Genomic DNA, 26,522 nt, shown 5'->3' with positions numbered 1-26,522 from the left:
TTTTGCTCTCTTTTATCTCTCTCTCTCTCTCTCTCTCTCTCTCTCTCTCTCTCTCTCTCTCTCTCTCTCTCTCTCTCTCTCTCTCTCTCTCACACACACACACACACACGCACGCACGCATGCACAGGCACACACACAATGTGCCTCCAATCATTCACATCTTGGTCCATTTCTGATGTAAACAGTTTTGCTCATTGCTTACATGTTTATGTAAATGTGTCATTTACATACATGACTTCCCCTCACTGCAACATGACTCTCTCTTTCTTTCTTTTTGTACTTTCCTTAACCAATTTCCACAAGAGACAAACATAAACACACTGAACCACATGAGGCATGCATTATGTATATAAATGTAAATATACAAGGGATGAAAAAAAGCTCTGGTTTTCAGGTCTTTCCACACAACACTGTTCTAGACCACTAATGCAGGTACAGATAAACAAAGGATGACAAATCTGCACTGTCAAAGATAGACACGCACACATAATGGACGACGAAATGAAAGCCGGACATTTTTATCCCCTGCTCTACCTGTTTGACTTCCATGATGGCATTCGTTTTTTTTTTTTTTTTTTGCCAGCTTCCCTTGTCCGATTACATTTGTATATAAATATTTACATTCCATCCTTGACATTTCCACCTTATCAAAGGGTGCATTAGTGGCTTTGTTACCTGCATCACTCAGCAGCCACTGATAAATGTAATACTCTGGGCGCCAGACAAAAGAAGCTCTTAATTTGGGTTCAGTGAGGCTGTGGATGGGGACAGGAGGGGAACAATTGAGAACAAAGTAAATCATCCCTCAAGAGTTATAAGGTTCGTTGATTTTTGCAATAGTTTACTGCTGAATTGCACCTAATTAAATAGGAGCAATTAAATACTGCAGTGATGCAAAGTTTGCGGCTTCCTTTACCACAGCACACTTTATATGAAACAGCTGTTTATTTATGTTGTTTTCAATTGCATTATTATATTTTATTGCAACGCATTCTTACTCTTGTGTGTAAAAGAACATGAGAAATAAAAAGTGACATTGAATTCAAAGAATCTACCAAGATTTTATTGTGACTGAAAGACAAACTTCAATTACAAATAAATCCCAATTCAGTGTTGTTAATACAATAAATAAAATTAAAAAATAAATAAAACTATTAAATAAAGTATAAAACAATTGGCCCAATCATTATTGTTTTTTGTGGAAGTTCTCATGAATGGGATCTGTAAGTTCGATTCAAAATTTCAATTATGTTTTGGAAAAGTAAGTCAGAACAGCATAGAGCAAAATCGAAAACCAAGACAGGTAATAAAAAAATACAAAATGTGAGGCCCTGTCATTACAGTCCCATAGCACACTTTTTAGTAAAGAAAGTTCTGCCAACAAAAACTAAATATGTCATTTCGGAAATATGTAAGAGCCCATTTGCATTCAACATGTACCAATATTCAAAATAAAGTTAAAATGAACAAAGAACTGCAATATATTTGACCATAAGCGTCCCCATAAATGTTTAAGGACATTAGGTGGTTGATTCTATCCTCTGTAAATACAAATAACCCAAACCTTCATGTTTATCATTAAACCATTAAACTTTCCATACTTATATCTACACTCCCATTTTAAACCACACTGAGGTTCTGTAATTCAGAGGAAATAATCAAAGAAGGTCAATGCAGGGTATAACATTTCATTCCTCCATATCTTGTATCAGTTAATCATAAACTAAATCTGCCAAAGACTGTCCACACAATTCACAGCTCCAGGCAACTGCGCTTTAATCTGCTGATACAGAATGAATAACAGACGTTGTTATATCAACCTAAGCAAAACTGTTTGTAGATTTCTTCTGATCATTTCCTTAGTTTGCTAGGATTGTCGCTCAATGCAAATATCTCAAATTCAGATCCGTGCATTTGTTTGCAGCCCCCTGCCAAACATGTTTTCCCATTTGATTCGGCCCGACGTGACGGTTTACAGTTTTGCGTGCCAAAATCGGTCCCGGTATCTTTTCGCTTTCATTCTTTAACCATTTCCACATTGTCATTTTGCGTGCTCCGTGTTCCCTTCGATCCTGAATGCAAGCTTCCATAATGATAAGGGATGAGACAACCCGCATTTAAGTCGCGTCCACGCAGCTGCTGAGATTTCTGATTTAAGTGCTTTTAATTTCATGGTGCTGCGTCTGCAAAGAAGACGTCGAATTTGAAGACTTCTCCGTTTCATTTAAACCAGAGGGTTTAAACTTGATGGTTCAAAGCATATAGCACTGAGATTGTAATTGTAGAAATGCCATCAATGCGCCTGACATCCAATCATGGCCAGCTCAAGCCGTGATAGAAACCAGAGCGCATTACAATCACCTTGATCTCTGCTGAACATCACTAAGTCTTAAGTTAAACCCATAACCACCAGCTATGATTTCACTGGTAGAGAAATACATATGTGTGTGTCTATGTGGTTCCCTCTCTTAATTCAGAGAGGCATGTTACATTGCCGCAGCACCAAGCTAAAGAGCTCAGTCAAATAGACGGCCAGTTCCCCATAACAACATCAGAGGAGCAATGCTTGCGTTTGACTATAGGATCAAAGCAAAATGTGACGACTGCAAGCTAGCATTGATCAAAGTCTGGCAAAATTAAGCATGCATATGAAAAAAAACTAAAGAAACTACTATACACGTCTCTAAAAAATAAACATATGCATATGGTAAAAATATATATCTAATGTACATGGTTTGATGCATACATCAATAGCTTTTTGATTGTTTTACACGTTCGCATTTTTACCCCAACCTCCCTCCGTTTTTGATGAGTACATCAAGTCTTAACGGCGATGAGAGTCCATCTTGATAGGCTGGAGGGTTATGGCCAGGTCAAGGGCTGTCCCTGCAGTCCGATCCCAAGGCATATTTGAGTTTATTCAGTACACAGCCAAATGGGTTAATTCCCTTTGGCAAGTTTTAACAACAGTTCACACCGCAAATACACTCAGGGTGCTGGTCTGGTCCTTAAGCCCTAAGATGCTGTATGCAATCCTCTTCAGGTGCCCCGGCAAACGGACTCCGATGTTCCGAATATCCCTGTGAACAGAAAGGAAAAATCGTGTGAGATGAGACTGGGAGGGTGCTGGAAAACTATAAACTTATCTTTCATAATGGAATTTTGAGGGAGGCCCTGCACGCACCACAGCATGTATCCAGGTCCTAATTATATTTTTAATTAGCGCCTTGATGATTTAACAAGGGTTCCCTGCACCCACTATGAAGGAGGGCTGGCGGCCACGGCCAGTGGAAGACCTGTAAATAGTTTTGGTTTTAAAGAGTGCTACCAGATGACACCGAATGGAACACTCAACCATAAAAAATGACACATCAAAGACCCTTCTGGTCCTCCGCACAAAGTTCACCCAGCTTCCAGGCTAAAACCACCCATGGGAGCAGAGCCAGAGGTCTCAGGGCTTGAAGCAACATTGCTTCCCTCCTCCCTTAAGACACACACATTATTCATCTATTCCAACCCCTTCATCATTCGAACTTCCTCCTCCGCAGGTCCCAATATTGTTGTCTCAACCTCCATTAGTCTCAACTTCAGACAGCACTCCTTGGAAACGCCCACTTTGTCTGATGCAACTTTAAGATGTAGCGGCAAACATCATTTGAATGTTTTTTACACTGATCCATAAGGGTTAAGTAGGGCATAATGTACAGAACCCCAATGCAAAGTAGGATTAATTTACGCGATGCCCCGCATTTGGTGTGTACGTAGCATTATGCTGCGTTCAGACCAGCCGCGGTAGAGGCATCAAGCGCGAGTGATTTCAATGTTAAGTCAATGTAAAGTCGCGTTGACGCGCATCTGGAGGTCTCGCGCCCCAATGAGGCATTTAGCGCGGTGCAGTAGACGCGATTCCATCTCATTCGCGCGTCTAGTTCTCCCGAATGGCGCGCATTGAACGTTGCCACGGGAAACACGTTGAGTTGAAACATTTTAACTTTGGTGGGAAAACGTGCCGCGTTAACCAATCAGGAGCTTGCTCTAGTAGTGACGTGATTACAGGAAGTGAACGGAGTCGCAGATGCCCCTCCCATGACGCGAAATTTCCACGGGAATCTCTCGATAACTAGAATTTCACACGTGGCTTTCATGCGAGAATGAAGTGAGTACACTCAAAATGTTCAAGCGTCCAACTACGTGCGGTAGACGTGAATTTGACACCTCGGTAAAACAAGTTTAAAGGCAAACATGCATTTGGTTATATCATTTGTAAATAAAAAGCCATATGTTATTATTTTTGCATATTTATATTGAATATATTTTAAAGTATTGCAGTTCACCTGTACAGATGACTCACAGTACCAGGATGAGTCTGTGTTATTAATTTTAGATGGTTGTTATCTGTAAAATATATGTAGTAATAATATTTGATGGCCCTGCCCCTAAATGGCATGTAAAAATAAAACAAATCCTGATTGGTCAATTTAAAAGCTTCCTGTCTAAATTGGCTGAAAGTCAAAGGCTATGCAAGTCTACCACCTCCACATTCACATCAGCTCACCATCCCATTTCCCTTTCATCTTGCATATTCTATCTTTAAATTCAATCCTGTTGATCTAAAGGGGAGTAGTCGCACAACCCAGCAGGCAGACACGGCGGTTCAGGCTTTGGGAAATGAAGCCCAAAACAGTGGGAGGAATGGGATGATGGCAGAACAGAAGAAGAACAGCATGGCGTAATTCACCACATCCAGGCCACTCATATCCATGCCTATTCCAGATCTTATTTCTTTAAAGATTGCTTCAATAAATAGCGATTTAAGGTGTTGATAGGTTTTAGAATAATAAAATTGCGTTTACCGTTTTAAAAGATTGACTTGAATTAAAGTATCGAGAAGGTTAAATCACTATTACTATTTATGTGGTTTTTATGTTGGCCAGACATAGTGAATTATAAATGGTCTGTGGCTGTGCAAGATTATCATTGTAACCAAAGCACATACTCAAGACACATTTAATTACCAGATCCATAAAACAAAAACATGGAAAATATTTCAGTTTCTCGAGAATTATTGATACCATCTTTAAATCCAGTCTCGTCCTGGCCAGTTAGCATCAGTGTGGGCTGTTTCTGTGCGCAACGGGAGAGAGTCCTCCAAACTTTTCCTAAATTTCCAGCACTCTCAATTACAAGTGATTTACATCTAGGGCCATTGGTTTAAATAATGTAATATCAGAAACCTCAAAAAAAGTTTGTATTGTGGATAAGGGAGGAGAGAAAAAGACTGCAAAATATGTCTTTGCAATTCCAAACAGGATACATTTAAATGCATTACCAAAAACAAAAATTCCCCTTTTTTCCCATTTCATGTTAAGTATTTCTGGTTTGAATGGTTGCGACAGGTCTTATTAACATCTAAATTAAATGAAATTCAAACAAAAGTACACTCTTTACCTGACAAAATATGCTTATCATTAACTTAAAGGACTTCTTTATGTGCTTGATGCTTTTGCTTTTATTGGTTAATTATTGACAGCCCTAGAGAACTGATTCTACTCAAGTGTGTGTCAAACCTAACATTTAATATATTTGGAAAACCAGGATGTGACACATAGAAGAAAGAACCGAGCCAATTGCACCTTCTCTGGATCTTTCTTTAGAAAATCCATGTGACCTCATCTAATTGTTTACAGCAACTCTTCCCTTCCACAGAATTCCCAAAGGCCGGAATGAGAGATTACTCACTCGCTTTTCATCTGCAACACCTGCTCCATGCTGACAATTCCGGCTATACTGAAGTTTTCACTGTACTGGCTCATCTTGATGGACTCCAACCACTCGGCCACAGACCTGAAGGGTGAGCCGTCTGAGCCGCTGGTGCTGGGAAGCCGAATGGAAATTCTGACAGGGACAGAACACAAATACTTTCAGCAAACCACACAGTGAGACTTTATTTTGGCTTTCCCTTGTTGTAATTGTTGGGTGGTAGAGGGACACTTCAGGAGGAAAACCTGTCTGTTTAGTTTTTAGGATCTGATAGAGATTTTTTCCTTTGTGCACATATACAGTGCGCTAAACATCGGATGACAACACCATTCCATGCGTCACACTGGTGCATACTGTAGTGCATGTCTTAACTTTACCAAGGGCTGGTTTGATGTACAATTAGACTTGTTTAGTTATTTTAAATTGTGTAATAGATGGTACATGTCTCAACATCTCTCTGCCTCGAAAAAACACCTAAACTTTTTGTCATTATTTACACTTCTTCATACTGAACCTGCATGACTTCCTTTCCTTTTCACTAAAATGGTAAATGTTTTGGTAAAGATACACCTTTTCACATAATGAAAATGGATGGGAACCAAGGCTGTCAAGCTCCAAAGTGACAAAAACACGAAAAAATCCCTTTATATGTATTAGTTAGTTAATATGGGTAACCTCACTAAATTGATAAGATTTTTTTCAAAGTTTTGAATTTAAAACTTAAAAATCTCCTTTTTTGGGTGGGTATGTGCAAAGCTCTCACCGTGGGTCGAAGTCTGCAATGGCCTTAAGGGAATCCGGGCTCTTCAGGAGTTTATCCAATAGACTGACAATGTCACCAAATCGGGGCCGTTTGGAGCGATCCTGTAGCCAGCACTGCAACATCAACTGATACACAGCAGACGGGCAGTCCATCGGTGCAGGGAGCCGAAAAGCCTCATTAATGGCCTTCATTACCTAGCAGAAGAAAAAATGGGATTTTACTCCAAGACAAACGGCAAATTCACAGAGTTATTGTTTAGAGTCAACGCCATGGCGCATTTCTGTACCTCATGATTACTCATGTCCCAGTAAGGTCTCTCCCCAAAAGCCATGACCTCCCACATGACAATGCCAAAACTCCACACATCACTGGCTGACGTGAATTTCCTATAAGCTATGGCCTCCGGTGCAGTCCAGCGAATCGGAATTTTACCTCCCTATTGGAAAAACCATACAGACGAGTGTCAGACAATTTCGGAAAATAACCAGGTTGTAGTTTTGTTCAAATAAAGACGTCTGGGCTTAAGAGCAGCTTTACAGAAGACTCTAACCATAATTCTATTGACGTCCTACGTGAACTTACACTGGTGGTGTAGGTTCCCTCGGGGTCATCCTCCAAAACACGTGACAAACCAAAGTCAGACACTTTGCACTCCAGGTTACTGTTGACCAAGATGTTGCGGGCAGCCAGATCCCTGTGTACATAGCTCATGTCTGAGAGATACTTCATTCCGGCCGCAATGCCACGGAGCATACCGACCAACTGGAAAGAGGACATCTCATCATCATGATCCTACGAAGAAAAGAAGAGTTTCATTTTTGCTTTTTTTGGGGATGGGACATTTTTACAAAATGGTTAACATGCCATTATCATCTGACAAAATGTAACATTCTAAGCGATGAATTTAACTAGCGTACCCTTAGGTATTTGTCCAGAGCGCCGTTTTCCATATACTCAGTTATAATCATGGCATGTTTAACTGCAAAAGAGAAAGAGACACAGACCGAGAGGTTTTACAACACGAAAAGCAAAAACAACATATGTAGAAATACATTCAAAAACAAAGATTAATCGCGATTAATCGCACACAATAAAAATGATTTATGCATAATATATGTGTGAGTACTGTGTGTAATTATTATGTATATTTAACCACACACACATTCATATATTCATGTCAGATTTTTGTATATTTATATATAATTTTTTTTAATTTATATATAATATAGAATATATAAATTATAAATAAATATATATACACATGTAAACATTTCTTAAATACATACATGAAAAAATCACTTTAATTTTGTATGCGATTAATCGTGATTAATTGTGATTAATCTTTTCCCAGCCCCAATTTAAATTAAATTAATGTTTTAAATAATTAACTTTGTGAATATTGCACTTACATTTGGTGACCACCCCCTCCAGGCGAATGATGTTTTGATGCGTGAACTGCCCCATGATGCTGGCTTCACTAAGAAAGTCCTGCCTCTGTTTCTCTGTGTACCCTGGCTTCAGCGTCTTTATAGCTACTGCTGTTTCTTTCCGCCCTGGTGCTTTCAATATTCCCCGATAAACCTCTCCAAACTCACCTACAGCACAAAAACCATCAAATTGAGAGACGTACAGGCATCAGATAACAACATCTTGTCTCATGATACATAGGGGTTATTTAGAAACATAACATTCAGGGAGAGTGAGTAACAAGCGGCATGTGTACCTTGAGCTAAGGCCATGGACAAGACAATATGACCGGATTCATGGGAGGGGGTCATAAGGGCATGAGAATTTGTGTAGAAGACGACAAAAGTGGACAAGATTCATGTCCTGTGGGCGGCTTGACTGACTGATCATCTCATTTAAAGACACAGAACTAATTTAGCCGCTGTTTGTTTTATTTTAAAGTCGTGATTAACTTTTTTAAATAGCAGTACTATGCCTCATGTGGGATATGAAAAAACCTCCCGAGTGACTTAAGAAAACAACACTGATTCATTCTGAGTGACGCTGAAAAGAAAAACAAGCTCTCCGGGGGGAAAGAATTGCTACACTAAAAATATTCCAGCTTTAACATGTTGAGTTTGAATTTGAACAATATCTGATTCGTGCCTTGTTGGAGCTGTCACTCCAGTGAACTGTAAAAATGCTGTCACTTGCAATGAACTGTAACATAACTTCAAATAAATACTGAGTGAAGTGCGCCAAGAGAAAAACTCTCTTCCTGGCACAAATGTACGAACCGGCACCGATGACTTTCTGCTTAGTGATGTGACTAGGATGAATCTCGCTGGCGAATTTGAGCACGGCCGTGTTGGGGTCTTCGTACGTGTGAGGGTCCACGTAAGTCTTCAACGGCTTTAGTTGGTCTGGATTGAAGAGAATTAAGGGAGCGTTTAAAAAGAAAACCATGTATTAAAAGAAGAAAGCGACCAAATGAAATTCAACACCACTAACCCGGGCTGGAGAAATAGGTGTCCTCTGGCCCCTGTCTGGTGTGAGAGTTTCTTCGGCTGTAAAAGAAAAACAACTCCATGAAAGCTCCATTTTACACGTTTCTTTTCAGACCCGAGTTTGAAAAGTGGCTAGTGGTGGATCTATTCAATGAGAAGTGCTTAGATAAAAAAGCTGCCTGTGTTTGCTAAGTGGTGACGGAGGTCTAGGTTATCACAGGGAGCTACGAAAGGCTCGGGTCACCTTCACAGAATCGCTACAGTCTCTGTTCTAATTTATACAATGTGCTCTTGAAAAACACGCCACTTATTAAGATTCACTTATGGAGCAGTCAGCGAACCAGATTTTTCCTCCAAAATGGTGAGGAGATAAAAAAAGTGGAACACTGAATGGACTGACTGAAAGAAAAGAAACAAAGCTTGAATGTCTGTGTACCGTTTTCGAAGAAGCAGGACCACTATGACGATGAAAAGCATGACGCCTCCACCGACCGCTGCACCGAGGATCACCGCAGTATTTCCCGATTTTTGGGCTGAAAAACAACAAGGAATCAAATAAGTCACTCCATAACAGAATAACAAACTGTATAAAATAAAAAGTACACACAAAACCCAAAATAGTTTCAAAGCCTTTATAATCACAATGGTATGCATTTCTACTTTGTTTACCTTGTGGGAGTGTTGAAAACTCGTGCTCCTTGCTGTAGCTGCCTGGGTTTCCCTCTGGACTCAGGGCTTGGACTTTAAACAAGTATACAGTGGAAGGAGATAAATCACTGATCTGTACTGAGCTCTTTTCCAGCACTAGCACGGTGTAGGTAGTGACCTTTCCTCGGGCTTTCTCCTCATCATTTTCCTGTGGACGTGATAATGAAAGACCATGATGAAATGGAGAATAACAACGGCTGCTTTAGATCAGCATTTGCGAGGCGAGTTTCGGAGATTAAGAGGACACGTTTCTGACCTTCTTACGATACATCAGTTCGTAACGTGTGGTGACTGGTTTGGCTCGATGAGAGACGGACCACTGCAGTGATAGGCTGGTGGGACTGCTCTCCACTAGATTAATGTCTGTTACTTTCGGGGGATCTGGAATTAATAAACAAAAATTAAGTGTTAGCACATTTTCTGAAAGTTAAGGCTTTGTTAAGATTATTTTGAAGGAAATTGGATATCTTTGTGTAATTAGAAGAACCCAATGGCTAAGTTTTGCTAAAAGCATCACGTAAAAGTATGACTCGAATCAGCTGTCTGTGTAGAGAGGATGAAAAACTGGACCTACGTTCATATCTGTTCGTACAGATTCACTACTACATTGACAATGTTGCATAGTTTTGTTTATGGGAAAATAAAAATGAGCTGTGTATTCGACCACAGCTACAGACATTCGTATGATGTTACATGTGCGTTGCAAAAATAAACAATTTGAAATCTGATCTGACCATTTGGACTTGCATTACAGAAAACGGCATTTCAAGCCACATATGGATCGGATTTGTAAACATATAGGATTTTTTTCTTTCATATGTTTTGTTTTTGTGTTCACACTTGCTTTAATTTTGGTGAATTCGGATGTATTTTGCTAGTATAATAGTAAATTGAGTCACAGACCTGTATAATGCAATGCAGTGTTGATGCTGTCGACCGCTCTTTTATTGCTGAACCGCGAAACTCCGCTCCGAGCCTCCACGGTGAAAGTGTAGTTCAGATGCGGCTCAAGTTCACTCACTGTGACTTTTGCCTCCTTTAGGTCGGTGTTACCAGGGTCGAAACGAACTTTCTCGCCACAGGACTGACACGATTTTCCATCGCAACGTTCGCAAACTACAGAGTATGTGATGTCACTGCGCCCACCGCTGTCTGCGGGTGGTTTCCATGACAACCGAAGCTTGCCTATCGGCATCTGAGCTGTTGTGGCCACCAGACTTAGAGGAGACGAAGGTAAACCTAAGCAGACAAAGAACAGAAGACAAGCCCATTATTTACCTGTTCACCTGTTCAAAGGAACTTGTGGTTTAGTTAATCCCTAAAGAAAAGGGTGACATGGTTAAAGATCTGCAAAGGTAAATATAAAATGACAGGTGGCTAAACTGGGTCACAATGAGAACAAAGATGCAAGATAGAATGGCGGCGGTTTCTCACCTGAGCAAGCTGCTGTCTCGGGGTCTTCAGGTGCCCGGTAAAAGCCCTCCATGCAGGAACAGCTTACGGCACCTGGGCCAGAGGGTTGGGTGTTTTTTGGACAAGGCTTGCAAGGTTCAGTGGACACTGAAGATTTAAAGTATCCGGGGCGACATTCTGCAAAAAGACCAAAGGGAAAATCTTGCAATTAAACTGCATACTGTATATGTCATGTGTATGAACACTATTAATGAACCTCCTTTGATGTGGTGTTTTTTCTCAACAGTTTTTAAGCTCTGTGCTAGAGTGTGCAAAGTTGACAGAGCAAGACTAAGTAAGCACACTCCTACTCATCCTGTGTGAACCATCCCCCCCATTCTCTACAAACAGGACCAGTCATCCCACATTCCAGACCAGAACCATCTTTGACAAACTCCACGAAAGAAAACAGAACAAAACGAATAAAACCAACATGAAGGATGAATACTTCAACTAACAAAAGGACTAAAACGTTTTAAGAAAGACAAATGTTGTTGTTGTTCAACTATGTCTGGTGGATATCGCATTAATGCTTTGTATTACCCAGCGTTCCCACACCTTTTGACCAGTGAATCTATTATATTCCATGACTTTTATTATTGGACAAGGATTTTTAACAATAGTTTTGTAGAGATTGCAGTCACAAAGAGCGTCTAGCTGACAACGTATTTTTAAGCTGAGCCATTATGCACTGTTAGATGTCCATATTTATTTTTCAATCTATTTTATTAAGATACAAACAAAAAATACAGGAAATATGTAAAATAATAATAATAATAAAAATTTTCAGGGATTAATGTCTTTTTAGGCGTCTGTGTTTAGTGTGACCTCTCTTGGCACTAAACACATCTTGAGCGTTTTTGAACAGAATGAAGTAAAAAGACTAATTCTTTAGATTTCATTTTATTTAGGTTTAAGAGATCCTGCAGTTTCCTGCTATTGCTGAAGTCGAAGGGGAGTTTACCCTAAAAACTTGACACATCAGTTTACATTTTTATACAGTTTTTAATACTATATACACATTTCTTATTACAGAAATAATTATATATGATCACTACTGTAACATTGCAAAAACAACAAATCTAATTCTGGCACTGTGGCCTAAGACTTTTGCACAGACCTGTACTTTTACAAAATGTAGGATGATTTTATATAGAAAATAGTAAATAAATCAACTACTTTAGCTGGGTTTGAACAGGTAGGGTAAATTTATTATAGTCATATACATACTCATAATGCATATTCATTTTTTTTTCTTCGTATCAAGTTATCATATTAGGTTTACTGTGTTGTAAATGATAAAAAAAATATAAATCTCTTAATTTCTTAATCTTGTTTTTCTTAATCTTAAATGTTTAGATTTATAAAATTTTGTAGTCTTTTTTCTCTAGGATATCGTTTACTGTGGGGAGAAGTCCAAAGATTTCACTACATGTTGTACTGTGTATGGCTGTGGAAATGCTTTGATTTTTTTATTAAAAAATTTAGTTTATTTTCATACGTGAACATTATGGGGCGGTTTCCCGGACAGGGATTAGACTAGTCTTAGACTAAAATAAAAGTAAGAGCTGTCCAAACTGAAAACAACTTGCACTGACATATCATCATCAGTGCCCTTTGTTTTGCCTCAAAATGCACACAAGTACTGTTTTAGTAAGGCATGTTTGTTCAAACTAGTTCTATTTCCTAATTAAACTAAGGCCTAGTCCTGGCTTAAGATAATTCCTGTCCAGTAAACCACCCCTACCACATTTTCTATGACTATTAAAAAAATATAAATGGACATATATTTAGGCTTTTTATGCTTTAAGTGTTTAAATATGGATGAATATATGTAAGGCAAAGAAAGAACTGAATTTGTAAACATACATACATATATTTAGACAATCGGATGTTTAAATGTACAAACAGGAAGAAAAAGAAAAGTGTCTTCAGAATCTGCCTACAAACATTCCAACGTGACCAACTCATGTCCTTCCTCTGTCGGCTTTCAAATATATTCACAATCCCTCACCACCCCGCACACAAACACACACACGCACACACACACACAGAATCCTGTCCGAGTCTATCCATGTACTGTACAATTTATTTGCATTCACAATATGTTCACGTGTGGGTTTAATAAGCCAAAGGACAAGCTGAGACACAGCAGGGCAGATTATTAGTTGCATTACACAATCATTTACACCATGTGTCTGACGCAGGTGAGATATCATGATTCGTGAACGTGTGCCAGCGTGACACGGGAGATTAAATATGATTTAATGATTAAATATCCAGGGAATCATGTCAGTGTAAAAGACACTTTAGGAATGTGAATGGATACATTTACACCCTATGGTGAGGAAAAATATTAAACTCATCCCAACTTGTCTACAATGACTTTTGTATTGTATCAAATACAAAAAAGTTTTCTTTCACAAAACTGATTTCAGTTACGCTATTTTCCTCTTTTTAAATATAGCCAGTTCACAAATGTATAGGTACTATAGAAATAGTTAATCACATAACTATAGACATTTTCTACTTAAAGGATTAGTCAATGTTCTCAAAAAAACCAGATAATTTTCTCACCACCATGGCATCCAAAATGTTTGTCTTTCTTTGTTCAGTCGAGAAGAAATTATGTTTTTTGAGGAATTCCAGGATTTTTCTCATTTTAATGGACTTTAATGGACCTCAACACGTAACAGAATTAATGCAGTTTAAAATTGCAGTTTTAAAGGACTCTAAACGATCTCAAACAAGGCATAACGGTCTTTTCTAGCGAAACGATTGTCATTTTTGGCAAGAAAAAAATGCGCAATTTAAAACCACAACTTCTTGTCTTCCTCCGGTCCTGTGACGCGCCAGCGCGACCTCACCTCACGTAATTGCGTAATGCGGTGGAAAGGTCACGTGTTACATATATGAAACGCACATTTGCAGAACATTTTAAACAATAAACTGACACAAAGACATTCATAAGTATCATTCAACATAAAACAACGTCCTGGAACGGTCCTCTTTCTCCACACTTGTAAAAACTGGGGCGTAGTTTCGCATACGTCATCCGTGACCTCTTGACGTGACAACGTATTATGTGAGGTTATAGGACCTGAGGAAGACGAGAAGTTTTGGTTTAAAAGTGCATATTTTTATTACCAAAAATGACAATCGTTTTGCTAGATAAGACCCTTATGCCTCATTTGTGATCATTTAGAGTCCTTTGAAACTGAAATTTTAAACTGCATTAAAAACTATTAAGTGTTGGGGTCCATTAAAATGAGAAAAATCCTGAAATGTTTTCCTCAAAAAATATAATTTCTTCTCGACTGAACAAAGAAAGACATCAACATTTTGGATGACATGGTGGTGGGTATATTATCCGGATTTTTTTTTAAGAAAGTGGACTAATCCTTTATGTTACACAATCACTCGACAAAGTCACTTTGCTGTAATTTTAATTACATCTATCATTTCATAATTTGTAATCTAGCAGGGTTTGCTTGAAAAGTGCGTTAGTTAGCTATTTTTCATTCAAACAAACTATTAAGCATTTAATCATCCGAAGTGATGACATTCATGTATTTTTAAGTGTAACTTGAGTCTCTAAGTCGTTTTCCCGGGTTACTGTATTCCTGTAACACAATAGCCACAAACCAAATTACTGTTTGCATTTTCTAATAGTTTGTTATCTGAAGTTTTGCCAAACAGTTATAATTACAGACTGCTGTGCCTCTTTCTTCCTGAATGCTCTGTATCAATTGAGGCCTTGTTTTGGGTTGAGCCACTTGGTCTCCCTCACAGGAAGGGGGTTAACAGTGGTATACATTACCTCTAATATCTGAAAGCACGCATTCTCTTATTTCAAAAGAAAACTCTCAGCATGAAAAGAATTTAGTGTGGCAGGGAAGATCGAGCCAATGTGTTATTTATTCCTTCTTTCAAGTCAACTCTTCATCGAGTTTCTGTGCCAGCTGTTGCGGAGACTTTACTGCAACTCATTAACACGGCTCTCTGCGGAGGAGGTGGGGATGGTGTGAGAGACATAGAGACTGAGAGAGAGAGAGAGAGAGAGAGAGAGAGAGAGAGAGAGAGAGAGGGAGAGAAAAAAAGGGGGGTATAACAAGTCCAACTGGGAATTGAAAGGAAAGGGGGAGAATAAGACGAAAAAGAATTGTCCTATTCACCGAGAAGGGGGCCAAACAGCAGCTGCGGTGAAGCCAGTTTCATATGCCTGCTGCCCCCCCAAACACACATTCGTAATCCCCAAATTCTTAAGTCCCCACGCCTGCCTCATGGCTACATGTGAGGATCTAGCACAACATTAGGCAGTCCATTCAGTCTGGACAACAGGCGCGGAAAGCCACTCGGCACGGCTGGAGAGAAAACCCTTGTTTGGAATAGTGTAGATGCCACATGACACGCCGGATGGCTTCTTAACAGCAACGGACAAAAAAACACGAGCATTTTTGGAGTGCCGTGTACGGTGGCTTTCAAGTGCAACGTCAATCCTTTTGTGCACTGGTATTTTCCAAAAACATCTTTGAGAATAGACTTTGAAGGGTTTATTGAAAATACTTTGTGCTTATCAGCACCTCTAACCCTCAAAGCGAAAGTCTATTGTATTGAAAGCCTAACTTGGCATTTTTCATGAACTTTTCACTTTCCAAAATACACTAGGAATGCAGTTCAGGGGCTTTGTCTTTGCGTTTCGGACACAACAGGAAGCAGGAAGGACTAGGCCGACGCGTTGCTTCCTTCCTAAGTCAGCCAATCAAAGCATGCAAAAATCGGTCATGGAAAGCAAAGACTTATGGCTTTTGAGGAACCTTGATTACATTACCGCAATACAAACTTTCCTGCAAAGATGCGACCGTGTCTGTTTCGGTCGACTCTCGAGGGCCCCGTCTCATTTTTTGGCACCACGGGCTTAGGACCTAAGAGGCTCTGAGTGACTGTTTGTTTATTGTGAGAGTAGCTGAATCCTGCTCGCCGTTGACCTGCCGGGGTCTGTGAGTTGTGTGGGTTGAGTGAAACAGTCAAAGTGAAGACTGATGAGAACGTGACATTAATGGACGGATGTATGGATGGATGGATCGCCTGAGAAGGGGAAGAAGGGCCGAATGAATGAATGTTTACACGGTGGCGGGACAGCACGAAGCCCTCCAGGACAGGAGTTTGGCGGGGGTGTTTCAAATAAGAAAAAGGAAAGATAAACAAAAGGCCCAGTCATTTAAAACTAGGCGCAGAGGGGCTTACATGTAGCCTAAGGCAGAGTTGAGTTAAAGTGTACCGCACCACCAGGTGTTGAGGGCCAAGTAAAACAAACACGGCAGTAGAGTAAGTGCGGACAGCGGCCCGGGGCCCGTTTCGCAGGGGAAAAGGTTAAATTCAGAAGGGGAGCCATTAAAAAAATAAAACGTGCACATAAGAAAATAAAGATTAAGATTAAGGGTAGGACAATCCTGTCATAAGATACAGCCACGTTTCTGCAGAAAATTGCCTGTTGAGTTTTGATGCAAAGTAATAATGTTAATAAGAAAAGCCTAACCCTTTAATATCACACAATAGGTTTCTGCAGAACATGTTTTAACTATCGCTAAATGGTCAGTGGCATGGAGTGGTTTTCCGGATCGGACAAAGACAGAATTGTGTGTCAGTGTTTGGATTTGTGTGTGTTTGTATGTGTAGAGGGGGGATGTAATGGTAACATGAGGCCACTGGGGAGTGAATGGTCTCTAGGTGTGGTGAGAGCATTAGTGCAAAGGATTATCAGACCAATGGAAGAGTTGTAAGAGAATTACATCTACGCTTTACAATTCCACTTACTCTTTCATCTAGTCGTTAACAGACACAATAAATGCACTAATCCTTCTCTTTTCACACTTTTTACTCAAAGGAAAGAGGGCATGAGGAAGAGAAGATGAGTGTGGACAAAAGGAGACTAAAGATTGAGACCCATGCAAAAGATTTGTTCATCAAGAAAAGGGTTAATTGGAAAACCTCAGGCAACACTGAAGATTCTTACGCACTGGTGTCCAAAACATTCAAAACACTACCTCATTGTCTAAACGTTGAAATGACAACACAGATGGGAAGCATCTTTAAGCCAAAAAGTGAAGCATAGCAATAAACAAAATACTTTTATAAGTAGGATGAATGGAGCCCACGGCTGGCAGTCACAATAAAAACCCTGAGCTGACGGGTTGGAGGGTCAGTGAGGATTAACAGGCCTCCGGTTTCCGGTATAGCTTGTGCTGTTTCGGGGGACACGGAGCTGACACAAGAGCAGGAAACTGCTGAACTCACACACCAACGCATATGGCACATGCACACAATGCTGAAATAAAATCAGTGTATAAGACAAAACTGATATTGCTCTCCTTTAAATCTGTTTACTAGAATGCTGAAAATGCATATTACATTACGAAGGTGAAAAAAATCCCCAGATGCTTCCTTATAGTGAGTCACTATTAAACTTTGCTCGCCTGTGAGGGACTTTGGTTTCCAGTGTTTAGTTTTATTTTCATAAACCATTATATTGAAATTAAGATGACTATCATAATAACCACATTTGTCATGTGATGTTCAAACCTGACACTAAGTTGACAGAGGATTAAAGTAGACAAACAAACTGTTTCATAGAAGTACTCATCGTTATGTAAACCTGTCCAGGCAGATGACACTGCGATAAAATGAGTTGCTGTGGTGGACTTAGTGAATGAAGTTTAATCCTAAAGGTTAAGATAAACTTTTTATGTTATTTAGCCGAAAGAGGAGCGCATAAGCATCAGATAATGCAAATGAAATTAGCTGGTGGAAGAAACTGCTATGCTATTTTATACTTCAAATGCAAATAATCTTTACTGGATAAACGGCTCACTTCTATATTCTATATTTATCTTAACTTTTACTTTGACTGTCCTTGTGTACATTGTGTTCAGTGACCCTGCGAGCTCAGCGGATATCTTACTCTGCAGGCTGCATTTAGACTCAATGGCAACTTGATTTCTGTATTCTCCTTATAGACCTGAGATCCATCTGTTGCCAAACAGTGCACTCTCTGTGGAGTTTCTCAAGCCTTTTAACCGTACACAACGTATATATTGCATGCATCGTGGTATATGAGTTTATTTACAATGTTCTCTGTGTAAACTGGGTATGGTCTAAAAGGATCTATTTGTCTTGAAAGACGGTCAGAGAGATAAGCAAAGTTGTTTATTTACAAGACACCACTGGAAATGAAACAGAGGAGGGTAAACAGAGTTTGCAGTGCCGTGTGAAACGGTATGTTTCCCTTTCGATACATGTCACATCTGAGACCTGCAGTCAAGGCCAAAAATAATATATTGTCATCAGAACAGCCAGTAACAATAAATATAATCCATGGTGCCTAGGTGGTTTAATTCGGAAGAACTTGGGATAAAAGTGAAACAATGTAAAGGAAGGTAAAAATATATTATTATTTTACATTTGCATTTAGCTAACGCTTAAATCCTTATAGTGCATTTAAGCTAGTGTACATTTTATAAGTATGCGTGTTTCCTGGGATCAAACCCACAACCTTTTGGATCGCTAATCCTCTACCAACTGAGCTATAGGAACACTATTTTACCCTGCCTTTTTCCAATAATATTGTATTTGTTAACATTATTTAATGCATTTGCTAACATGAGCAATGAACAAAACAGCTTTCCAGCATTTATTAATCTTTGTTAATGTCAGTTAAAGGGACACTCCACTTTTTTTGAAAAAATGCTAATTTTCCAGCTCCCCTACAGTTAAACATTTGATTCTTACCGTTTTGGAATCCATTCAGCTGATCTTTGGGTCTGACGCTAGCACTTTTAGCATAGCTTAGCAAAATCCATTGAATCTGATTAGACCATTAGCATCGCGCTAAAAAATAACCAAATAGTTTCGATATTTTTCCCAAAACTTTTAAAACTTGACTGTTCTGTAGTTACATTGTGTATTAAGGCTGTAACATGGCTGCAGCAGGCGTAGTGATATTATGCACTGCCTGAAAATAGTCCCCTGCTATTGAAAGTAACCAAGGGGACTATTCTCGGGCAGTGCGTAATATCGCTACGCCTGCTGCAGCCATGTTACGGCAGCAAAGTTCTTGATTATTACGCCAGTTTGAGAGTATAGTTCCTAGCCATATTGGCCTAGAAAATGGCAGCTTTTAATTTTCCGTCGGTCTTAGTACACGATGTAACTACAAAAGAGTCAAGTTTTAAAAAGGAAAAATATTGAATCTATTTGGGTATTTTTAAGCGTGATGCTAATGGTCTAATCAGATTCAATGAATTGTGCTAAGCTATGCTAAAAGTGCTAGCGCCAGCCCCGAAGATCAGCTGAATGGATTCCAAAACGGTAAGAATCAAATGTATAACTCTAGGGGACCTTGAAAATAAGCATATTTTCAAAAAAAGTGCAACGTCTCTTTAATGCCAATACAATACAATTTATTTTAGTTCATTATGCATGAATTAATGTTACCAAATACAACTTTAATGTAAATGCTACCAACGAATAAAGAGACAGAAAGACATGAGCAATAGGATAGGAAGATACATCCAAACCCAGTACTTTTAGGTCTTTAGAACACACACCCAAAGTCAATTACTACCCAGCCATCCACTCACCACATATAATAGACACACAGATCTAGCTTGGTCACCCATAACTCTCGGCTGCAGCACGTTTCAGTGAGGGGAAAAAAGGCTTCCACTACGCTGAACTGCATTACAATGAAAGATTCAAGACCGTCAGACCTCAGACTTTCCTATAGAACAACAATAAAGAGGCCAACTGCCTATAATATGTTCCAGTAAGCCGTTTAGCCGTTTAACTAACTCTGGAAAAGTTGAAGTTTACCGCTGATGGCAGGGTGTGTGCATGAAACAATCTAAGATAGATAAGGCAGCGTGTCTTTGTATGGTCACCTAAGGTATGTGCTCTTTTATTCCACAGAGCGTTGTGACTGAGAATGGGTGTGTTTTATTAGTGGAAAACTGTGTCAATGTCAACACTGTTTCAACTTGAATGCAACGGTGTTCGCTTCTTTCTGCGTGCGTGTAATGCTTTTGTGTTTGTGTTTTAAGTAATCCCACCGTAGACAGTTTGCCATCCTCTCGGACAAAAAAGGCTGGACCCCACCCACAGATTTACCCCATTCTGTTCTTCAGTGCACTGATCTTAGTATTTGACAATGATTGCCTTTAATCAACAGTACATCCATCAATGTGAGTCGCCTCTGGCCTGAAGCTCTCCCCAGGGAATTCCTCCAGCCTGCAGTAGTTGGGGAGGCTCCTTAATAAACCTAGCAGGAATGCATCAGTAAAGTGAAAGAGGTGGGGAGGTGGGGTCATGTCTCTGGCTGAACACAGCACTACATTGTTCTGCTACCTTTACATTCCATTCTGCACCTTACCACTACAACCTCCTTCCTCTCCCGAGTCCAACACTTTATCTCTCTTCTCGTTTTTCAACAGGCACACACACCTGTTTCCACAATCCTGGGTCTATAAATCAAGGAATTTATGCAAACGAAACAATGCGCGTGCCAGGCAGAAAAAAGGTATTTCATGCTGAGGCACTATTTCTATAAGAAACTTCGACTGTGTTTTACTTGTCACTTCATTGTAGGCTATATATGTTAAAGTGTCAGTGGACGTTTAACTTGGAATGATCGTAAACAGGTCCCAGCACGTCCGTGTGCTCGTACGGCAGCCACAAAACACTTGAGGACTGTCACATGACCATTTCTCCATCCGTGATGTGGCAAGAGTAAAGGAGAGAGAAAAAAGCAGGTGATTATGATACGTGCTATGGCTAATTGAGAGAAATTGTTACAGGCTCAAAGCGAGTTTTAAAACAGTCCTTGAAAGCGTTCTGTGCCTGGGGCACAATTGTTCGCAACAGTCGCTGACTTCTGAACTTATGTTTAAAAGAACGCTGGGGGTTATGGGAGTCAAACCCAAAGTTAAGAAGAAGAGCAAACAAGTTTGCGAAACATGGCTTTTAGGTGTAACAGCAGAAATAAAATAACTGATAAAAACATGTTTTCGAAATGTGAAAAATATAGTTTTGTGAAAACTGCATGGTGTAACACCACCAAACCTAACCCACTTCAAAAGTAAAGACTTTAGCTTTTTGTGTACATAACGATTAATCGCAACTAATCTTTTGTGGGATAATTTTTTTACATTATATATGTGTGTACTGTGTATAATAATAATTATTTGTTTATGTTGTGATTATATTATATTATAATATATTATTAGTTGTGATTAATCGTTATGCAGTCCTAAATAAAAATTATACCACTGGGCTATTGAATGCTTTATTCTGATTGGTTTAGAAATGTTCCATGGGTGTTGACTATTTTTCAATAACTGCACACCTAACCTTTAAAATGTCTTTAAAATAGGCACCAGAGCAATATTTTTTGTAACCGTGGTATAAGGGGAATAATTGACTACGGTCCTTTGAATTATAAGAAAATAATGCACACCCGCGGTGTAACGGCATAACCACCTTGGGTGTGCATTATTTTCTTATAATTCAACGGCCTGTCGTCAATTATTCCTTATCATACCACGGGTCTGTTGAATGCTGTATTCTGATTGGCTGAGAAATGTTCTGTGGGTATGCATTAATTTCTGATAAACACACACCTAACTTGTCAAATGTCTCAAAAATGGGCACCAAAGCAATGTTTGTGGTAACAGTGGTATAAGAGGAATAATTGACGACGGGCCATTGAATTATTGGAAAATAATGCACACCCGCTGTGTAACGATGCATTGCACCTTGGGTCTGCATTATTTTCGAATAATTTAATGGTCTGTCGTCAATTATTCCTTACATAAAAACTCTTATATGCATTATTGTATGCTTGCTTATCCCAAAACTTGGCGAAAAGTAATGTGGAAAAATTTTGTCCATCCTTCCTATACAAAACAAAAACATTACTTTTCTGAAAATGATATAGTAATTTACATAATGACATAGGCTACTACAAATGGTATGAAAATCACAATCCATGTGGACGTCTTCTCAATATTCAAATTCTTGACGAAAACCGGTCCTTAGGCGAAATCAGATGTCACAACAAACTACTTTCTTAATGTGAAAAGTGTATGAGACAAAAGAACTCATCTTACCTTGGCACGCATTCTTCATGGCTTCAAACCCGGCTCTGCATTGGCACTGGCTCACGGGTACCACCCACTCCCCATCCGCCGTGCAATAAATGCGAGGTTGGTCCTCGCTAACTGCATTTTCTACACAACTCCCAGCCACTTCCCGCAGGGCCTGATTTTCTCCCCCTGCCACTGTCTCAGGGAACGCTGCCAAGCTCTTCACTGTTGCTGGACATGTTTTATAGTAAACTCTGACAGAGTAAATAGCTACACAGGCCCCAATGTCCTGAAAGGCCAGGTAAAAGCCCTTATGAGAAAGATTATCCACTATTTTGGTCTCAATGTTCATCTTCATCTCCCCAAGGCTGGATATTTCATCCGGAGCGATGGTCGCCACTTTCCGGAACTGGCCTTTGCGGAAAGCAGTACCGATGTCGGCATCAGCTTCAGAGGCGTACAAGTTAAACGTCTCTTTGCAGATAAGGGAGTCTGCATTGAAAGAGTTGCAGTCACGGACTACGAATCGCAGCTCCACGAAGACCCGAGAGGCAGTTGGGTTGCGTTGGATGAACGTGGTACGAAGCCAGTTGTCTTGCTCTCGTTCCTCCACGTTACATATATAATAGTTATATAAGAGAGAGCCGTTCACAGCCCTCTGGCCGATCTCCCACTGCAACGTGAATGTAAAATGGATGTTAGCAATAAAGTAAAAACCAACAGAAATTTCAAAGAAAAGATGCCAGCGTGTGCTGAGGACAGAAATAACACAAAATGTCCAAACCGTGGAATTTTAAGTAGTAGTGAGGATGATGGTCAATTACCCACTAACCTCTGGCAAAGAACAATGCAACAGTCTTTCTGATGCTTGGCTGATGTAATGTACCGTAACACATACATGTTCAAATGCTGTATGTATGTGTTTGCGTGCATTCTCCTATTTCCGAACCTCTGCCATTAATTACAGAAGTGTAGGATTGATTTCTCAGTGTGTGGCATGGCAATAAAAGCGTTTCAGCAGCAAATGCTTCCATTTAAAATGAATGCTGCTGTGGTTAAAAGTATTTCATAAGTTTTGAAGTCTAAATGAACAACAGCTCATTAAGATACAGCTAACTTTCCATAAAACAAACATGCTGACACCTTGTTCGCATTCTTAAATGCTCAGCTTTTTCCACTACACATGAGAAAAATAACTACACAGGTTTTATTGCTTTATACTTCTTTGCTGTTTACCATTTTGCTTTACAGTTTCAGGCGCAACCTTCAGTGTCAGGCTGGTTATTGATTGGACGCAAATGTGACAAGTCGGTACTTGCCATCTCTGAACATTATCATATGAAGAAGAATGTTAATTCTAGTTAACATTATGCTAAAACTCTAGTTAACTGCTGCTCACGTCACAGAAAGCACCATTTGCGCCAACCTTTAAATGTTAATTACACCCTTAGTTTTACAATCCCCAACACAGGCCTTTAAAATCACAAGAGAATACAAATGTTGAGCAGGCAACGATACTGGCAAGTTTTCCAAAGTATTTTCCAAAGTCACGCAAGAATCCCAATGCACTAATGACAACCCACATTTAAATAAACAATAAAAGAGTAAACAATCTAAAATATACTTAAAAAGCATTTTGAAATATAATGAGTTTGGCACATATATTCAGCAGTTATAAAAGAAATCCAGTCAACTTACCCCACTATCACTAGGCGATGTCAACCAACCCAACTCTGCTCCTGATGCCGTCATATCCAACAGCACCTCTGTAATAACGCACAAATATGATATGATTATGATAAAACATTTTCTTTTTTGACAGGACACATGGCTCATTACGATGCCAAAAAAAAGTATAAAGACGCGTGGTTTTTAAAGTGCACACGTGCAAAACGTGGACCTTAAAAAAATACCGTAGATATTAGTCTTCTTATCAATATAAATCAAGGAAAATATTGCGTGCTCCAAAGCGGTCCAGTAACTTATTTACTGAAAGTCAATTTACGCACTTTACTTGCTTTTATTATAAAATAAAAAAAAACACATTTGTCAGAAATTGTCAAACATAAAAATGTCAGTCATTTACTAATTTGAATTATTTATCGTTACATGTTTTGAAATTCACACCGAATCGCGCAGACTCGCACGAGACCGTCAAAACCAGTTTAACTAATACATAAGAGGTTGAATGTAAAAAAGCCATGGGAGCTTTTACATTGTGCCGATTATAGGCAAATAATAATTTGCATTTAATACATTTAAAACGCAACAGAACGTAGCATTTGAACACATTTAAACCATGTGAGTCAACCTGACTAGGATGTTTCTGAAAAGTCTAAAAAAAAGTAGTAAATTTCACGTACCTTCTTTTTTCTGAAGAGAAATAAATACACAGTTCATAAATATACAGAAAAATAAAACACGTGTAATCCGCCTGTAATCCATGTTTTCAGTGAAGTGGACAGGTTTGTAGGTTTCTCCACACTGAACTCACTCGCGCTCTCGGCAAACTCATTGAGAAATGCAGAGAGTCGTGAACCCGCCCGCTGGAATGCAATGGACGTCCTTATAGGAAGGAGGGTTGATCATGAACATTCACATGTATGAGATCCGACCCCGCCCCTGACCTCTCAACCTACCTGTTACATTTACAGTAAACCAAACCTTTTGACAATTTAAACGAGGTTTTGTGATTAACAATCCAACATAAATACTAAAGAATACTTAAAGTAATAAACTTAGTTAACATACACTTTAGTAGGCTATTCTGTAATATATTGTGACTATATACTGTCTGTCTATCTATCTATGTCTGTATATATGGTCTGCCTGTTTTTATATGTGTATTAATCATTGGATTTGTCCACATATGACCCAATCGAGTGGTTGAAACAACCTAGCATTTTAATGTTTATCTTAATGTATCAAAAGCATGCATGCAAAATTGTTGGGATGTTGGCATGCTTAAATAGGAAAAGGTTGGATTTGGATACAGAATTTATATGGGACACCAGTGGCAAAAGTGTCCCCTAGCAACTCTTAGGAATTTTAGAGTCAAGCTCTCTGTGATTTGAGAGCCCTGCTTAGCTGACTTCAATGACAGCCACATAGTGGAGTCAACAACAAAAAGTGCTGATATGAAAGGAAATACTTGACAGCACTTTCAGTCCTTTTAGATATAGCACAGGGGATGTCTAGCAAAGAGAATAGTTTCGTTTAGTTCATTTTATTTATTTTAAATGTTAAACTTTTACATCGGGGTTTTTTTAGGAACAAAGCGGCACTTCTTTATCATTCATTTAAAAATAAGGTCTATGAATTGCATTACAAAAGCCACATTTTGTGGTCTTTTACCTGTTTATCAGAGTTTATTTTTGCTGTCATTGGCCGTTCCTGTCTTCTTTACACACCATTGAAGCCACTGTATCCACAAAGTCCTTCACACCAGAGGCTGATCCCAGTGTTTCAGAGATTCTTTTGGTTAACAATACCATCTCCTTTACTTCCACGCCCCACTGTTCTCACCTCACACCCTCTTTTCACACGAGTACATGAATGTCAGATTGATTTGAGAGAGAAAATTTTATATTTTGAAAGAAAAAAAGCACAAATAAAACCATTTTATATATGCTATATAATTATATAACTTCATTTGTTTTTTAGGCTTTAATGGAAAAGTGAGGAGTTCCGTTTTATATTTTCTCCCCGTAATATGTGACCATATTTTATGTAGGCTATTTATTTACTGTATTTTTTCATATATAACAACAATTTGATATGAAACAATGTAGAGCAGACTAGATACAAGTGTGTGAGATAACTACTGTGGAAAATAACATATCGTAAACTTTTAAACTTAACAGTCATGAATAGATGGAGATGGGTGGTTTGAAACTGTGGGGGGAGGTCGTGAAGGGATCGCTGTTGGAGGACAGGTGGTAGTCCACTCAGCGGCAAAGTAGCAAACAGCAGGTCCATTGTTACGAGCCCATCAACATACAGCAGCAAGTGTTGCTCAAAGATGCATGTGTGAGCTAATGTGATCTCACTGAATCACCTTTGTGATAAGACTTCCTCCTCAAACTCTTTCTGCCACTTCCTTGAATAGATATCTGAGTATATTAAAATGACAAAACTTTATATAAAAATATTATTTTGTGTCTAAGTAGATGTGGTGTCATACTTTTATGGTTGCCAGTTTGTTATGGTTACAAACGTATCAGTATCGATTCTTTATTTATTGTGTCC

At 39.1% G+C, this 26,522-nt stretch overlaps 1 protein-coding gene across 1 annotated transcript; it reads right to left on the bottom strand.

Annotated features, from left to right (window-relative positions):
- Nucleotides 1-1,041: 1,041 nt before the first annotated feature.
- epha2b (eph receptor A2 b) lies at nt 1,042-24,987 on the bottom strand. Its single transcript, XM_065285813.1, has 17 exons — nt 24,638-24,987; nt 23,973-24,040; nt 22,299-22,947; nt 11,119-11,274; nt 10,588-10,923; nt 9,941-10,065; nt 9,646-9,832; nt 9,413-9,509; nt 8,981-9,036; nt 8,767-8,892; nt 7,933-8,118; nt 7,441-7,502; nt 7,106-7,315; nt 6,810-6,959; nt 6,524-6,717; nt 5,740-5,895; nt 1,042-3,080 (listed from the first exon to the last, which is right to left on the bottom strand). Exons 1-17 carry the CDS (start codon nt 24,717-24,719, stop codon nt 2,972-2,974), a joined length of 2,949 nt encoding a protein of 982 aa, XP_065141885.1. The 5' UTR covers nt 24,720-24,987; the 3' UTR covers nt 1,042-2,971.
- Between the last annotated feature and the right edge of the window lie 1,535 nt (nt 24,988-26,522).

This window comes from Paramisgurnus dabryanus, chromosome 21 (genome assembly GCF_030506205.2).
Source record: "Paramisgurnus dabryanus chromosome 21, PD_genome_1.1, whole genome shotgun sequence".
Taxonomy (NCBI): Eukaryota; Metazoa; Chordata; class Actinopteri; order Cypriniformes; family Cobitidae; genus Paramisgurnus; species Paramisgurnus dabryanus.
Note: the sequence above shows the minus strand (reverse complement) of the source record. Positions and strands in the feature narration are given on the sequence as shown.

Coding starts and splice junctions, on each gene's coding strand:
- epha2b (XM_065285813.1), bottom strand. CDS start 24,719: ATGGATTACAGGCGGATTACACGTGTTTTATTTTTCTGTATATTTATG. Junction 9,833..9,940: donor AACTGATGTATCGTAAGAAG/GTCAGAAACGTG, acceptor TCACGTCCACAG/GAAAATGATGAGGAGAAAGC. Junction 6,718..6,809: donor GGGACATGAGTAATCATGAG/GTACAGAAATGC, acceptor TTCTTCTGCTAG/GTAATGAAGGCCATTAATGA.